Source organism: Podarcis vaucheri (assembly GCF_965113315.1).
Source record: "Podarcis vaucheri genome assembly, chromosome: 1".
NCBI lineage: Eukaryota > Metazoa > Chordata > Lepidosauria > Squamata > Lacertidae > Podarcis > Podarcis vaucheri.
In genome coordinates, this window is record NC_138759.1 from 37,829,217 (window position 1) to 37,846,399 (window position 17,183).

The 17,183-nt window shown below is 40.4% G+C and overlaps 1 protein-coding gene and 1 long non-coding RNA gene across 2 annotated transcripts in view; one reads left to right on the forward strand and one right to left on the reverse strand.

The window, feature by feature from the left end:
* Positions 1 to 17,183, forward strand: part of PRKD1 (protein kinase D1) — a 94,316-nt gene that overhangs the window by 35,225 nt on the left and 41,908 nt on the right. Inside the window, exon 3 of the mRNA XM_082239573.1 lies at positions 14,012 to 14,150. Coding sequence (XP_082095699.1) covers positions 14,012 to 14,150 — 139 coding nt within the window. The remainder of the gene's footprint in view (positions 1 to 14,011; positions 14,151 to 17,183) is intronic.
* Positions 1 to 17,183, reverse strand: part of LOC309542824 — a 71,630-nt gene that overhangs the window by 14,521 nt on the left and 39,926 nt on the right. The gene's annotated exons all lie outside the window — the stretch shown is intronic.

Here is a 17,183-nt window from a genome sequence, read left to right on the forward strand (position 1 = left end):
TAGGTTTCCGGGTGGGAGTTGATCATGGTGAGAGTTTGCCCAATGTGCCTTCCTCTTAGCTCATTCCTCTTTTTTGCCCTGAGTTTGTGCTTTTTCAAAGTCCATGGCACCTTTCGTAAAGGCTGTTCTCCAATTGGAGTGCTCACAGGCCAGTGCTTCTCAGTTATCAGTGCTTATACTATATTTTTAAAGATTTAACTTGAGAGCCTCTTTAAACCTCTTTTGTTGCCCACTGGTATTTTACTTTTCATTCTTAAACCAGAGCCGTCCCATAAAAGTATTGCAGCTAAGTTCAAATTACTTTTAGCTCATGACCAAGAAGAGGAGCCCAATGCCGTAATCAACGTAGGACACCAGGACTTGATCTCCTTTGAGCAAGGCTTCTCCAATAAACAATGCCTATAATACAGGAATTAGGCCAATTTCTAGAACTCACCCCAGCCTTGGAAAAGTCAAAAGTTCATCTGCCGGACTTCAACCTGGAAAAAATCCAATATTAACCTCAAGGAACGAGGTGATTGCCAGTGGCACTGAAATCCCTTTCATAGAATCATAGAATCATAGAATCATAGAATCATAGAGTTGGAAGAGACCGCAAGGGCCATCGAGTCCAACCCCCTGCCAAGCAGGAAACACCATCAGAGCACTCCTGACATATGGTTGTCAAGCCTCTGCTTAAAGACCTCCAAAGTAGGAGACTCCACCACACTCCTTGGCAGCAAATTCCACTGTCGAACAGCTCTTACTGTCAGGAAGTTCTTCCTAATGTTTAGGTGGAATCTTCTTTCTTGTAGTTTGGAGCCATTGCTCCGTGTCCGCTTCTCTGGAGCAGCAGAAAACAACCTTTCTCCCTCCTCTATGTGACATCCTTTTATATATTTGAACATGGCTATCATATCACCCCTTAACCTCCTCTTCTCCAGGCTAAACATGCCCAGCTCCCTTAGCCGTTCCTCATAAGGCATCGTTTCCAGGCCTTTGACCATTTTGGTTGCCCTCCTCTGGACACGTTCCAGTTTGTCAGTGTCCTTCTTGAATTGTGGTGCCCAGAACTGGACACCGTACTCCAGGTAAGGTCTGACCAGAGCAGAATACAGTGGCATTATTACTTCCCTTGATCTAGATGCTATACTCCTATTGATGCAGCCCAGAATTGCATTGGCTTTTTTAGCTGCCGCGTCACACTGTTGGCTCATGTCAAGTTTGTGGTCAACCAAGACTCCTAGATCCTTTTCACATGTACTGCTCTCAAGCCAGGTGTCACCCATCTTGTATTTGTGCCTCTCATTTTTTTTGCCCAAGTGCAAAAAAAATGAGAGGCACAAATACAAGATGGGTGACACCTGGCTTGAGAGCAGTCATTGTTGACATCCAGCCCCCACTCCAAGAGAGGGGGAGAAATATGGCCGACCCGCATCAAAATGATTTATACCCATCTATCACCATTGTGAAAAGAGAGCTTGATGGTCATCCCATACTAAAGTTAAATCATTTACAAAACCCAGGGTGAACAAAGTGGTCAATCAAATGGAATGCTTACAGTTTTGAGATTGTCAAATGATTAAATTATGACTTTGCTGTCTTCAACCACGAGAGAATGTAATTGGAAACCAACTTTAAAAGATGACTGGTTGCATCATTATTGATACTGACCTGGTTGAGAAAACTTTCCAGTGCTACAGAAGCCTGCTTATTCTACTTTTGTATAGACTAGCGATTATCGCCTATTTCCCCCCTCTACAGTTTCATATTGTGCTGTTCAAATTTTAATTAGGAACCCATGTAGGGCGCAGTGTATGTGAGACAAGTGGGTTAGGGAGACAGGTAGGGTTGGCATGAAGCTGCAGGACCTTGGATAGCTCCAAACAGGAAAGGGAAAAAAGCTCAAGCTCAGTTGAGGTCTTTCATTCCCTTTGCACCAGACTCTCCCTTCCAAGCTCTGTTGTTTTCTTCAAGAATGTAGCCTTAAAAGGATAGTCTTCTGGCCTAAAGTCTAGCACTCCATTGCCTCTGTCAGCTCCTTGCTTATGCAGGCAAGCCGGCAGTAGGGAGCATGAGGCTCCCAGTGGGCAGGTTCTTCAAAATAAATTGGCTCAGTTTCTGGAATTCCTCCCTCCAGGACTCCAGTTCATGCTTAATTCTTGTTCATGCTTAGTGCTGGGGCTAGGGCTGGTATCAGCATTGCCATAAGTTGCACCATGGTTATATTGATCTGTCTGCTTCCTACTCAACACTCTAATCCTGGCTGCTGCTCAGGGTTGAGGTCATAATGGTGGGACTCCAGAGTCATCAGAATCTTTTCGTCTTGTTGAAATTTGAAGGCTACAAACTTCCACTTTCCATCAAAGAGTGTATGGAATAACCTGGGTGATTAATGTGTTTATACTTATTTGTAAAGTACTATTTATTCACTGAACCACAATTATGTTTCGACTGACAGCTGTGTAATGTTGGGTACATTTCCTCTTCTGTAGTTGGGACTGGTCTTAATTCCATACAAGATTCCTGACTCCATCTTTCCTTCTCTCCAGTGGCTCTTCCTGTTTCCATTTGCCTGCATTGAGTCTGAATGTAATTCCCCCCATAGTAAAAGTCTTATTCTATCATCCTTCTTTGCCAGAGTAGTTCATATCTGAGCTATGGAGAGGCTCTAAGAGGACCACTTCATCCCAGTTCTTTGTGGCATTCTTGGAGTTCAGTTTTCTGTGAATAGCCAGGGATAGAATGAAAAGAGGGCATTTGCCTTGCCAAGCGTAATAAGTGGCATGGGACACTCTAAATAAAGCAAGATATTTTAGTCTTGCCTCTGAAATTGCTAGTTCAAGCCTCTTATTTTCTAAGTTCCTGCACCATTTGATAAACAATGACTTGGCACCATGCTTTCAACAAAGAAGACGCTTCCTATAGAATGATTGGGGTATGTTTGTGTGCATATATGAATGCAAGGCAAGAGGCATTTTGAAACAAAGATTTTAACTACTTTCTTAGAACTTTTAGGCATAAAAACACAAACGTAAAAGCTTGGATCCTAACTTTTTCCTCTATTCACAGAAGTGGAGTTGAACTCACTCTTTACTTTCACTAATACAACTCTCTTCCGTGAGCAGAAGCTCTTTTAGATTATGGAGCAAAATGTTAGGATCCATGCCAAAGTGTCTAATTCGTAAATACTGAATTTTTTAAATTTCCTTCCAGCGATATCTTGTTATACTTGTTCATAAGGCAAAATCTGTTTATCAGTTAGGTGCACCCAAGGATTTAGCATGTCCAATGGGATTGTTGACTCTTTCCTCCTCTGGACAGCAGATTTTCATCCCATATTACGATCTGGTTTAATAAATGATGTCCCATGCAGTGTGCTGGGGTTGCTGTTTAAAAAAAGGAAAAACTTCAAAGCCTTTTTGAGTAAACCTCATTGGGACCAATTCTGGCAAAACACATAGAATTATTTAAACTGGATTATAAATAATGTCTCTAGCCCATGCAACTAGTTGCAGTTTTTTTGGACCATGGCCTTGATTTTAACATTTGTGAATTGCTGGGTATCAGAAATTCTTCATGAACTTCTGGGATCATTTGTTTTTTCCCCTGTGGATAAAATTTATTCATTGAGGCCATTCTGTATCATTTATTTCTTTATCTACATCCAAAGTAAAATAATAAATTCAGTTTTTTTTTTAAGAACGTAAGAGCCTGCTGGATCAAGCCCATGGCCCATTTGGGCCAGCATTCTGTTCTCACAGTGGCCGGCCAGATTCCTATGGGAAATCTGCATGCAGGATTCAAGCACAGGAGCATTTTCCTGTCTTGTGGTTTCCAGCAACTCGAATTCAGAAGTACCGCTGCTTCCAACTGTAGAGGCAGAGCAATAGCCATCATGCCTAATAGCCATTGATAGCGTCCTTTTGCATGAATTTGTCTAATCTTCTTTTAAATCCATCTAGGTTGGTGGCCCTCACTGCCTCCTGTGGGACCAAGTTCTGTGTATAGCTCTGTACACTGTGTGAGTGAGTGAATGAATGACTGAATGACTGACTGACTGACTGAATGAATCACAAAGCAGATTGCAGACAAAGGTTTCATGTTAGGACATGTTTCAGTTCCAACATAAAAGTGTAAGATAGTTAACATAAAAGTTATTTAGATAGAACCATTGCACAAGCTAAAAAAGTTGTACATCTTCATAACATTAAGAGAGATTTAAATATGATAGGCAAAACAACTTTGTCTCATATTCCTCCTTGGGTTTTTGCTTCTGAAGAGGCAAAAACCCACCCTTGGCTTTCTTGTCCACCCATATTAAATTGTTAACAATTTCTGGGTCATGTTTAATGACTGCCTTGTTTAATGAGGCATTTTAATAAAGAGAAGAGGTGGGAGGCTAATTTTAGTTGTGGACCCAGTTTCTGTTTCTTCTACCTAACCAACTCAGTTTCCATAGTTTTTGTAGCAGGTAAAACATTCTTTAAAGAGATGAATTACCTGATACATTCATTCCAAAATATTCTACTGGTGTGTTTGTAGAGAGAACGCCATGGGTCACTGTGGAATGTTGATGTGGATTGTGAATAAATTAACCCTAGACAGAGCACTGAAGTGTTTGTGAAGTTCACTGAACAGGCATAATCATTAACAAACAACACATGCTTCTGAAAATACATTGGTTTAAAAAAGAATTCAAGGTAACATAAGAGGGTTACATATTTCTTTGTTCTTGAGGATAAGAAAGGGATCTATTACGAGAATGTACTAGGGCTATACAATGGTATTTTCTGTTCTAAAAGATATATATTTTGGCAAAAAGACCTTGCTAGCCACACTAGCTGCACACAAGAAAAGAAATTAGTGTTTATCCCAGGTGAGTAACTAGTTGTAATACAATAGAACAAGTTCAGTTCACCTGCTTTAGGTGTCTTAAATCCATCAACGAAAGCTAGTTTTAAAATGTAAGAAGTTGAATGCAGAAATGAACATACAGTATAGATTATGATCTAAGCAGTCCAAAATATGTTAAGAAGTAATTATTAATCACTTTTATGCAGATACTGAAAGCTGCAGCCTTGCTATCTCTGTGTACAGAGAGTGAGGTGTAGATGTCCTCTCCTGCTATGGTGCTAAAGCATTTCCACACTTCCTCTGTTAGCATACAGTGGCTTGCTCCTTCCTAGATGCTAGTGCACTGGCTTTGCCTTGTGGGAACAGCAGACTTCCAACATTTCATGGACAAAAATAGGGATGCAGGTACACACAAAAGGAATGCCATCAAGAGCTACTACCAAGGCTACACTGTGTAGCACACTGTAAGAAAGTTAATTAAAGGCTCACATGAGCCCAAAGCACCCACTTGCACAGAGGCTGTCCGCTGCATCTCTGCATAATTATCGGGTCCATCCAGCCATATCTCCTTCCCATCAGACTCTATGGGGATGAATGGTTCTTGAATGCTCTGACTTGGGTGTGAATGGATTACTCCAGAACACCAAATTCCAGAGGTTAAACAGAAGTACCTTGCTCTCAGACGAGGTTCCCAGTTCTGTCTCTGTGTCAGTCACTAGCTGGACTTGCCTCCATCCAATGAAAAGGTGCCTCCAGATCTGTGAGTCATGGAGGAACCCAGAGGGTGGGTTCTTCCATCAGTGAAGAATTCTTACTCTTCAGCTGCAATCTTAGAGACATTTGCAGGAGATTAAACATGACTAACCATGGTAGAATTTACATCTGAGTAAAACAAGAATAGGATGGCATTGCAAAAGACTTGTGCAAAAGAATGTGAGGGTAAAGTGAGGCTCCGGGATGGTAGAGAGCATTAAAATAAAGTCAGTTCAGTTGAAGGAAACTTTAATACTGATTATTTCAACATTTTCAAAGCAGTTTTGGTCACAAAGGACTAATTGGAATTTGACTGTCAAAAAACTTTTGTCAGTGATGACTGACTGACTGACTGGGGGCAGCTATTTTATCACCCACCATGGAGCTGAATGTAATATGTCAACAATTTTATTCCAGTAGTTCCTTGTAGGAAATGAGGAAAAGATGTAAGCATTTGGAAGTGCCAAGGAAATATTGGAGGGCAGCGAAAAATGTGGCATGAATGTGCCTTTCTAAGGGCAATATGGAACTGAAAAGTGCCTTATATTGACACTGTCCTATTCTTTTAGATCTTTAACTGGGAATGATTGTTTCAACTGAATGCGAATGTGTAGGCTTGTAATCATTCCAAATATTTACCACAGGGCTGCTGTCTGAAGGGCTTTGGAATATAGTCTGATTTTTGTGTGTGCGTGTTTTTTAAATACCAAGTCCTAATATATGGACAGTCTGCAGAACTGAAGTACATAGAAAATTTCATTAGGCAAGAAATAAAGTTTTCTCTAGTTGAAGAATGCATTTCAGAAGAGAAGCTCATCCATGTTGGAGCATTCCCAAGACTAGTAAAAGAAGCCAAAATAGTTGGGGGTGGGGGCTAGTCCTGTTTACTCCACACATTGTAAAAAGTTGGTTGTGTGAATTATTTCCGAGACCCTCCTGCTCACCTGATCAGGATGAACTCCCACTCCCAAGTGTAGGTAGGATGCCAATGGGAACTTTTTTTAAAGGCTCCTCTCTCCCTCTCCCTCTCTCTCCTCTCCCCCTCATTGTACCTCTAGCCCATCTTTCTAGCTTTACAGTGGTACCTCGGGTTAAGAACTTAATTCGTTCTGGAGGTCCGTTCTTAACCTGAAACTGTTCTTAACCTGAGGTACCACTTTAGCTAATGGGGCCTCCCATTGCCTCTGTGCCACCGCCATGGGATTTCTGTTCTCATCCTGAGGTAAAGTTCTTAACCCGAGGTACTATTTCTGGGTTAGTGGAGTCTGTAACCTGAAGCATCTGTAACCTGAGGTACCACTGTTCCTCTTTCCTGTAGAGATATCTTCTAAAACAGTCGGCTTTCCATAGACTTTGAACATGTTTAATGCACACTGAGATACTTTGGTTTTATTTCCCTGTCTTTCCCTTACTAAAGTTTTTTTTAATGGAAAAACTCAACAAAACCTTGAGGTCTTAAATCTTATTTGATATACTTGCCACACTTTGGGGGCGGGTGTTTGCATATCTTGTAAGTTTTAAGCCAATATGCATTTGTGTGTTCTGTCCAATAAATAAAGTGTTTAATCTGCTAAAAAGCCTGGTTGGGCTGCCATGGCAACCAAACAATGATTGAAACTCAGCTGTCACAGTGACTTGTCTGGCTTGCATTTTACCACTCTGAAGCTTTTATAGAAACGAGGCCTACGAAATGCTATAGGAATCTCCATGAATGAGAAGAGAAGACCTTTGTGTGGAAAAGAATGCACAGAAACAGTCTGAGAACGAAAACATGTCCTTGCCTTGCACCTTCAGAGCACAGTGGCAAAAATAGATGTGCTTATTTCTAAACAGTTCCTGATGGGCCTGATGTGCACAAAGGAACCTTCATCACACTCAAAGGTGTTCAGAACCTTAAGACAACAAATTCTGCATTGTTAATAGAATTGGGAGTGCCAATTTTATTTTGCAGGCAGCTATTATGGGTCTGCTTTTCTAAATGAACTTCATTGGAAGTAGATTTGAGACAAAGAAAAGCAAGTATTTAACAGAATGCATTTTTAAAAAATTCAGTGCCACAGTATGTGATAATGTCTATGGGTTTAGATGGCCTAAAGAGGAATTGGACAAATGCATGGGTGGTAAGTCTACCCATCAGCCATGCCACTAAATATCACTTCAGGAGGGATTCCTGGGAAATATGTAGCTGACCACTGCTGGAAACAGGATTCTGTAGTAGCCAGCCTTTTTCGTCTGATCCTCTTGGGCTGCATTTATTTATTTTTTAAAACCATGAGTGGGCAATTTTGTTTCTGTTGAAGGTCTCATACATTTGAGGATAATCTGTTGGGGGTTGTATGTTGGTGGTGAGTGGAGACAAAAGTCTTCTGGATTAATTAAGAGGGAATGAAGACCACCCTGCTGCATTTTTCACCATGGCTACTTCAAATTACAATTTGCTATCTACTCAGAAGTAAGCCCCACTGAGTTCCTTTCTGACTTTTGTATGCTATACATGCACACACAGAGCACAGAAACCTGCTGTTTTGTTCTTGGCCAGAAGCCTCCTAATTTGTTCTCAGACAGCTGGGGAAAGCTGCTTTTACCTGAGCAGTTCAACGAGGAAAATACGTGTTTAAAAAATCAGTTTATTTTTATTAAATAAAACATTGCCCCTTCCAGTTGTTCTGTAACTACATAGAAAGAGGTTGGGGGAGGAGAGAATAGTTTTAAAAGCCGGCAAATAACAAGGAGGAAACTAATGAAATGAAATGAATTTATGGGTTGGAAGAATGGGGCAGCTTCAGAAAGCATTGAGCATTGAAGGTTACCCACCTGTATCTTAAGGGAACAATGTCATCTCTAATTTGTTTACATGGGCAGGTAACAATCCATCAAAACATGGGTGCAGAAGAAGACTGTATGTGTGTGTTTAGGGCAGTGTTAACCTAATGAACCGCATCAGCAGAAGCCCTTGTAGAAGGGGAAGCAGGTCTGAAATTAAGGCTTCTGATATTTTTGTGGGTTGCACAGTGTTCTCCAGAATTTCATAGAAGCCATAGAATTACTGTCAAAACATAGTTTTTAATCTTAAAATTATGGAAGGATACTCTAGTATCCAAAGGGAAGTATGTGTGGTCTGGCGTCAAAGTTAATATTTGGAACTACTAACACTATTGAGAAAGAGGCAGGGGAATTGTGATTCGAGTTCAATCTTGCAAGATCAGCAGAGTTATTAGCTTGCATAGTTTTCAGAAGCTTTCTTGCCAACACCTTCAATTTGACATTGTCTTCTTACCTTAAATATGCAGAGACCTCTTCCTCCTGTCTCGCAATGGAGATTAAAAAACATGAGAATGTGGAGAGAGGGAGGGAGAAACTAATGGGAAACGAAATGAGTGGCAAAAAAGGCCCAAACAAGAGAATCAAAACAGATCAGCAGCAGCAAGAGAAAAGAGAGGAGTCCTTAATCATTTTGTAAAAGAGGACAAAGAGAAGCCCTTCTAAATGTGAACAGGGGAGTGAAAGCATCAAGATGAGAAATAGCAGAAGGTAGCAGAGGTTTGGTAAGAGGACTAGCATTTGATGAATAGCAAGAGGAAGAAATAAAAAAAGATAAGGGACAGGAACAAGAATGAACTTAAAATGCGTAGTTTAATCTTAATATTGATAATAGAAGAAGCCAGGAAAAGCTGAGGCTATGTACACACTACAGTGGTACCTTGGGTTACAGATGCTTCAGGTTACAGACACTTCGGGTTACAAACTCCGCTAACCAGGAAGTGGTTACTCCAGGTTAAGAACATTGCCCCAGGATATGAACGGAAATTGTGCACCAGCGGCACAGTGGCAACAGGAGGCCCCATTAGCAAAAGCACGCTTGAGGTTAAGAACCGTTTCAGGTTAAGAACAGACCTCTGGAACGAATTAAGTTCTTAACCCGAGGTACCACTGTATACCTTAAGACACATTCTTTCTCTCAGAGGATTATGGGCATTGTAGTTTGTTAAGACTTGTGAGTAATCTGGGAGTAAGCTGTATTGAATTTAATGGGACTTATGAGTAGGTATGGTTGGGATTGCTACTTCAGTCTCATAAAGTTTAAAAGGAGCTCACTTCCAGTTAAGTGTGTACAGGATTGTATCCTTAAACTGAAAAGCAGGAAAATTGCTAAGTAAAATATATCATGGCAATCATCGTGGGATGGAATGAGCCTCTGAATAAGGGTGTTTATACAATCAGTAGATAAGAAAGGATTTGTTTTTAAAATATGTAGATATGATTGATAAGAGCAGTTTTGTGAAGTGAAAAGTGAGACAGAATCCAAGTTCTTGCAGTGAATAAAGAAGAATGGTGATTTGTAAGGAAGGGAAAAGCAAATGTGAAATTTAAAGCTTAGGGGGCAAGACAATACGCACTCTTCTGGTTGAGACAATGATGTGATGTGGGAGTCTATGAAGGCAGTTGGAAATATCAGTAAGACTAGAGGGAGGGAAAGATAGAGCTGGAACCCCATCAGCTTAAGAATAGTACTGCAAGTCGAAAGAAGATATCAGACTTCCAGTGCAGGAGTTTAAAGTGTGTGAAAGGAAATGGGTAAAGAATTGACATACACACCCTGCCCGAATGCCTGCAAAAGAAGGAGAAAGCAAGGAAAACAGAAACCTTTTTTTTTTTTAAAGCAACAACTCAGCACCACAACATCTTAAGGAATGAAGTGAATGAGGTTCCTGTGAGAAAACAATAGCAGCAGAAGTCTGAGGTAAAAGAGAGGTGACAAATCTTGTTTAAAAAGGAACATAAACTTAAGTATGAAAACAAAAAAGAAGTGCAGAAATACTGAGAGCAACATCACTGGTTAGCTGAGGTAATAGATAGGAAAGTAGCAAAATCTAAGTTTTCAGTTCCCTGTTTCAGTTTTGAAGAGCAAGGACACCTGAGAATCATAGTGCACCTCTGTGTCTCCTTCAGCATAGATACTCATACTTATTCCCCTCCTTTTTTTTTTCTTTGGTAAGAAAAGCTTGTTGGTGGCTAGATTGCTCAGTGTTTTCTTTGGGTATTTTCCAAATAGTGAGTAAACTTGTTTACCTGAAGTGTTTGGAAAAGCTGACGTTATATTAGCAGCAATGTTTATTTTAGGGAAACTGCTTTTCCTAAGTGCTTGTTGGAGCAATTTACAATCTTGGCAGGTATTATGGTGAGAAAGACTGAGAAGCAAACTGGAGCTGGGCAGACTTGCTTGCTTTTTGTTGTTATTTTGAAACAAGATTTTAGAAGGCACATAAAAGTTCTTCTGGCTCTTATTTTAAAACTTTTAGGCTATTTATTTTTTCTGTCTGCAGGAGATTGACTACCCTGTACCTTTTTGTGATGTGTATGAACTACAAACGTAGCTATTGAATTTTATTTATATATCTGTGCTTTGTTTGCATGCGTGTATAAGTCACAATCCTGGGTTCATGTTAAAAATTGCAAGTCTATTAATTTGAAGTCTTTGATGTGTATGTGAAAAATCACATTACAATAAGATATAAGGATTTATTTGTAAATAAAACCCCAAGGTGGTTGTCACCGATGGAAGCGAAGGCTCAGAAAAAGCTCAATATGGAGGCCAAATGGCCGAAAAATTGGGAAATTTTGGAACAAGAGGGAGACAAATTGAAATTGCAAAGTTTTGAAAAATTAAAAAACAAAGTGCGAGACTGGCTTCATTATTATCAAATAATGGAGGCATACAATTTGGACAAGAAAATTGGATTCCAGGTGGAAAAATCAAAATTGGAAACAGAACTGTTAGAACCCAAAACAAAGATTTTGTCAAGGATGTATAACTTGCTGTTGAAATGGAACACTCAGGATGAAACTGTGAAATCTGCTATGATTAAATGGGCACAAGATGTTGGACATAACATTATGATGGCTGACTGGGAACAGTTATGGACCACAGGTATGAAGTTCACGGCATGTAATGCCTTAAGAGAGAATATTATGAAAATGATATACAGGTGGTACATGACCCCAGTCAAGCTTGCAAAAATTTATCACTTGCCCGACAATAAATGTTGGAAATGTAAAGAAACTGAAGGTACATTCTTTCACCTTTGGTGGACGTGCCCAAGGATTAAGGCTTTCTGGGAGATGATTTATAATGAAATGAAAAAGGTATTTAAATATACCTTCCTGAAGAAACCAGAGGCCTTTCTCCTGGGCATAGTCGGCCAATTGGTGTTAAAGAAGGATAGAACTTTTTTTATGTACGCCACAACAACAGCAAGAATACTTAGTGCAAAGTACTGGAAGACACAAGATTTACCCACTCTGGAAGAATGGCAGATGGAGGTGATGGACTATATGGAATTGGTGGAAATGACTGGCAGAATCCGAGACCAGGGAGAAGAGTCGGTGGAAGAAGATTGGAAAAAGTTTAAAGACTATTTACAGAAATATTGTAAAATTAATGAATGTTAGAATGATGCTGGATAGAAATTAAGTGGTTTTTAGCTGTAACACTATAAGGGGATATGAAAAATGGATTACTAATAGGTAAAAATTTAATGTTACAATATTTTAAGATTAAAGATTAGGATAAATAAAGAGGGGAAGGATTTGCTGAACTAACAAATTGAACTGGAATACAAAAAAGGGAGGCGTGAGGAGGTCCGGGAAACAAGCCAATGAAAAATCAGTAATGGAAAGATTGAGTTGTTTTTAACTGTTTTTTATTTTGTATTTTTCTTTCTTCTTTTTTCATTTTGTAATATTTTGAAAATTTTAATAAATATCTTTTTTTTTTAAAAAAAGAAAAACCTCATTACAGCCGTACATTGGAAGCCAAACGGAATCCGTTCCAGAAGTCTGTTTGACTTCCAAAATGTTTGACTTCCAAGGTGCAGCTTCCGATTGGCTGCTGGATCTTCCTGCAACCAATCAGAAGCCGTGGAAGCCCCGCCGGACATTCTGTTTCCAAAAGAACGTTCGAAAACCGGAACACTCCCAGTTTTCGATCGTCCGGGAGCCGGAATGTCTGCTTATGTACTTTCTTGTGTTGTGAAACAGTATCACACACATACAGCATAACAGTGCACAAAACACTATGCTAGTGTACCCTTTCACATATTCAGTAAAGTATCATCCACATTAGGGTTAGAGCACGAATGGGGCAAAAAATGGTGTTGTCCCCAAGGCAGTTTCTGGGAGGGGTTGAGGCAAATGCCCATCGGTCTGAAATTTTGGACTCCGAAAGGTGTTTTGATGCCTGCAAATTTCATCCCCTTTTGCAAAAAATGCAAACATTTATTAGTTTCCCTATTCTACTCATTGAGGAAACTTATTCAAGCCTTTGATAAGTTAACTAAAGGAAAGTGCTACTTGGGATTTAAACTAAAGCAACCTACTACCATTTAAGCTGGTTACAAACCTTCCCCTTCTTACAGACCTTATATGGATCTATAGGGTAATATCCAATAAACACAAGCACTTCAGTTTGTGCAATGGGAATTCTCCCTTCTACTCTCCTTGTGTGTATCCCACGCCCACCCCAAAACTGCTCCAGAGGTTGAGGTAACCCCCAAAACAGATTTAGGGAGAAGAGGGGGGAAAGTTCTGTTGTACAAGAAAAACACATTCACTGATGAAATGAGTAAATTGGATACTGCCGAGACCATATAACACCGGTCTTGAAAGACCTACATTGGCTCCCAGTACGTTTCCGAGCACAATTCAAAGTGTTGGTGCTGACCTTTAAAGCCCTAAACGGCCTCGGTCCAGTATACCTGAAGGAGCGTCTCCACCCCCATCGTTCTGCCCGGACACTGAGGTCCAGTGCTGAGGGCCTTCTGGCGGTTCCCTCCCTGCGAGAAGCCAAGTTACAGGGAACCAGGCAGAGGGCCTTCTCGGTAGTGGCGCCCTCCCTGTGGAACGCCCTCCCACCAGATGTCAAAGAGAACAACAACTACCAGACTTTTAGAAGACATCTGAAGGCAGCCCTCTTTAGGGAAGCTTTTAATGTTTGATGTATCATAGTATTTTAATATTCTTTTGGAAGCCGCCCAGAGTGGCTGGGGAAACCCAGCCAGATGGGCGGGGTATAAATAATAAATTATTATTATTATTATTATTATTATTATTATTATTATTATTAATCCAAAACAAATAAACCAATATGTATTCTTGTATTTCTATAGAAAGTTTAAATGTTAATTTTGAAAAGACTGTGTTTTCAGAATCACCATATAAGAATCTAAAATGTAATGTATAAGCAATTTCGTCTCTACTCTTGCAGAAAAGGGCTGCTGGTATGATTTGTGGTTTCTTTCTCAGGAACTTCAGTTAGCACCTCAGTCAACATTGTTTCCCCCTTACTGTACTGATTCAAACTAACCAAAGAATGCTTACATACTACTTGTCACTGAAACAAATTCTCAATTTTATTCATTTTCAGTTTCCTGAATGTGGCTTTTATGGAATGTATGATAAAATTCTACTTTTTCGCCATGACCCTACCACTGAAAATATTCTCCAGTTGGTGAAGTCAGCTACTGATATCCAAGAAGGTGATCTTGTTGAAGTTGTCTTATCAGGTAAATATAATATTTTTATGCTTTATACTTTATGTATTTTATAATTTCTTCAGTGTGGGAATCAGTAACAGTTCCCCTTAATTTGGGAATAGTTCTGGCCGCCAAGCCTGTCTCCTGACTCCACCAGCAGTTTGTCAGATTTTTTTTTTTATAACTTAAGAACAAAGAATAACTCTGGATCAAGCCAGTCCAGTATCCTGTTTCCAACTTCCAGGAACCCAACAAGGTTACCTTGTTTTAAACACCAGGCAAAAGCCTTCCTTTTTACCTGGCCTTTTGGCCCTTAGTTTGAAGAGTTTTTAAGTATTCACAGCTTTTTCTGGCATGACATGTCTTTATTTGTGCAGATGATCTGGTGTTAAGGTTTTTATTGATTGTGTTTATTGTAATTGATTTTAGTATCTCTATTGTGATTGTAAGTCACTTGGAGTTATTTTTAATCAGTAAAGCAATTGATAAATGTTATTAGTCATCATAATCATCAAAATAATCTTCACTTCTTTTAGAAAACAGCAACCAGTCAAGTTAGAGTGATAAAAAGGTTAGGCAGACATGAATCTTTATTTATCCTGTAAATTGCCTTTACAATGTAGCAGGGGTCAGCAAACTTTTTCAGCAGGGGGCCGGTCCACTGTCCCGCAGACCTTGTGGGAGGCCGGACTATATTTTGGGGGGGGGGTGTGTGGAATGAATGAATTCCTATGCCCCATAAATAACCCAGAGATGCATTTTAAATAAAAGCACACATTCTACTCATGTAAAAACACACTGATTCCCGGACCGTCCGCAGGTCGGATTTAGAAGGCGATTGGGCCAGATCCAGCCCTGGGCCTTAGTTTGCCAACCCATGCAATGTATCATTGATTTGTATGCATCATAAGTACTGCATGCACCATAAGTACTGTAAAGTAAGTAATAAGTAAAACCAAGTACTTTTCCATGTATTAGACGAGGTTTTTTGACTCAAAAACAATGTCAAAAAGCTGGGGTCATCCAATACATGGATAGTGGCATGGGGGGGGGGAGTGGCGCTCTGCTAGCCAGCTCGTTGGCAGGAATGCGGCTTCCCGCAATGCTGCAGCGAGTGGGGAGTGATCTGGGAGGTGTTTCCTGCCTGCAGCTGTGTGTGTGTGTGTGGGGGAGAAGTTGCACACCTCCAGCCAGCTCGTTGTCAGGAGTGCAACCTCCCCCGATGCCGCTGCGTGCGGTGGGCGCTCCCTGGATTGTTTCCCCCGCACGGCGGCATCAGAGGAGGTTGCGCTCTCGCCAACCGGATGGCTGGCGGGAGCGCAACTCCCCTGATGCCGCTGCGTGTGGGGAACCATCTAGGGAGTGTTTCCTGCCCGCAGCTGCATGGGGGAAGAGAGGCTCAACACCTTTGGGCCCTCTCCCATCATTTTCCTAAAATTGAGTTCTCCAAAATAGGGGGGGGGTTATACATGGGAGCGTCTTATAGACAGAAAAGTATGGTATATATTTAGCGCCCATCCATGCTATACATTTAAAGTAGTCCATGGCAGACCCGCAGATTTGAGTGGCACTCTGTGCGACAGCAAGATTTGGTGGCCCCTGCTTTCGACACTCCATTCTAAATAATAGTTGTAACGTCCCCTGTGGCACTCCCAAGGTTCCCTGCCCCTCAATCCACCTCTGATGTGGTATTATATCACTTTAAACAGACTTAAAGGTAAAGGTAAAGGGACCCCTGACCATTAGGTCCAGTCGTGACCGACTCTGGGGTTGCGGTGCTCATCTTGCTTTATTGGCCGAGGGAGCCGGCGTATAGCTTCCGGGTCATGTGGCCAGCATGACTAAGCCGTTTCTGGCGAACCAGAGCAGTGCACGGAAACGCCTTTTACCTTCCTGCCGGAGCAGTACCTATTTATCTACTTGCACTTTGACGTGCTTTCGAACTGCTAGGTTGGCAGGAGACTTGGCTTCCCCCAAATCATCCTTGGAACTCAGAGCTACAATTACTGGGAAGGGGGTTTGATGGCTAAACCACTCTATGAACTGTGGCTTTGTGAGCGGAATAGGGATCTCATAAAAACTCTCAGCACTATTAACAAACTACAGTGTATAGGATTATTTGGGGGAAAGCCGCCACTGTTTAAGGTGGCATGATACTGCTCTAGATGTATACTGTAGATGGGGCTTTCCCCTCTTTTTTTAGGTAAAGAGTCGAAGATAAAGAAAGAAAATAAAGAGAGATTTCAGACATTAGCATTTGTAAGTTCACTAAATCTTATTGAATCTAAACTTTATTGATATAGGAAATTCCATTGAGTTGACCTGCAGAAATAAAATCATACTTGTTAATCTTCCAAACCAAGTTGCAATATATAAGATAACATTCTCTTAGAATTACAAGAAGGCCAACTGCCAGGCATTTGCTAAAGGATCACAGACTTTAAGCACATGGCTTGGAAACATCAAATCCAAACTTTCCTTTTGTTCAGTTATAGCAAATTCATCCTTTTTGTTCCAAGAAATGGCTTGTTCCTTTGGCAATATGCTTTCTGTCCTGTTTATTTTACCATATTGCCACAATACATAAAGATTTCTATTTGGCACATGGTTATTTCTCCTCTGACACGCAGAATTTTTTCATTCTACTGAAATTACAAAAGGAGCTGTATGATTATGATTATTATTTAAATGTGCCTGCAGAATCCTGTAAAAAGATAAAGGCGGACTGCTTACCAACAGCAGAGGGAAGTATAAGGACTTTATTGTATGTTCATTATACAGTAGACTAGATTTTATGTTCATCATTCTTTAGGAATGCCAAATTTTGTCAGAATGACAAAAATATTGACTTTTTTGTACTCTTAATTATTAGTGGATCCTGATGTAATAAGAGGGTTTTTACTGACCTGGTTCACACATAACACTAAACCATGGTTGGTTATACATTACATATTGGCTTAACTATGGTTTGTTTACTGCCAACTAACCACAAGCTAAAACCATTGTTTGTTGTTGGCTTATAAACCTTGGTTGGTTTTAGATATGACTTTCACCAAACTATGA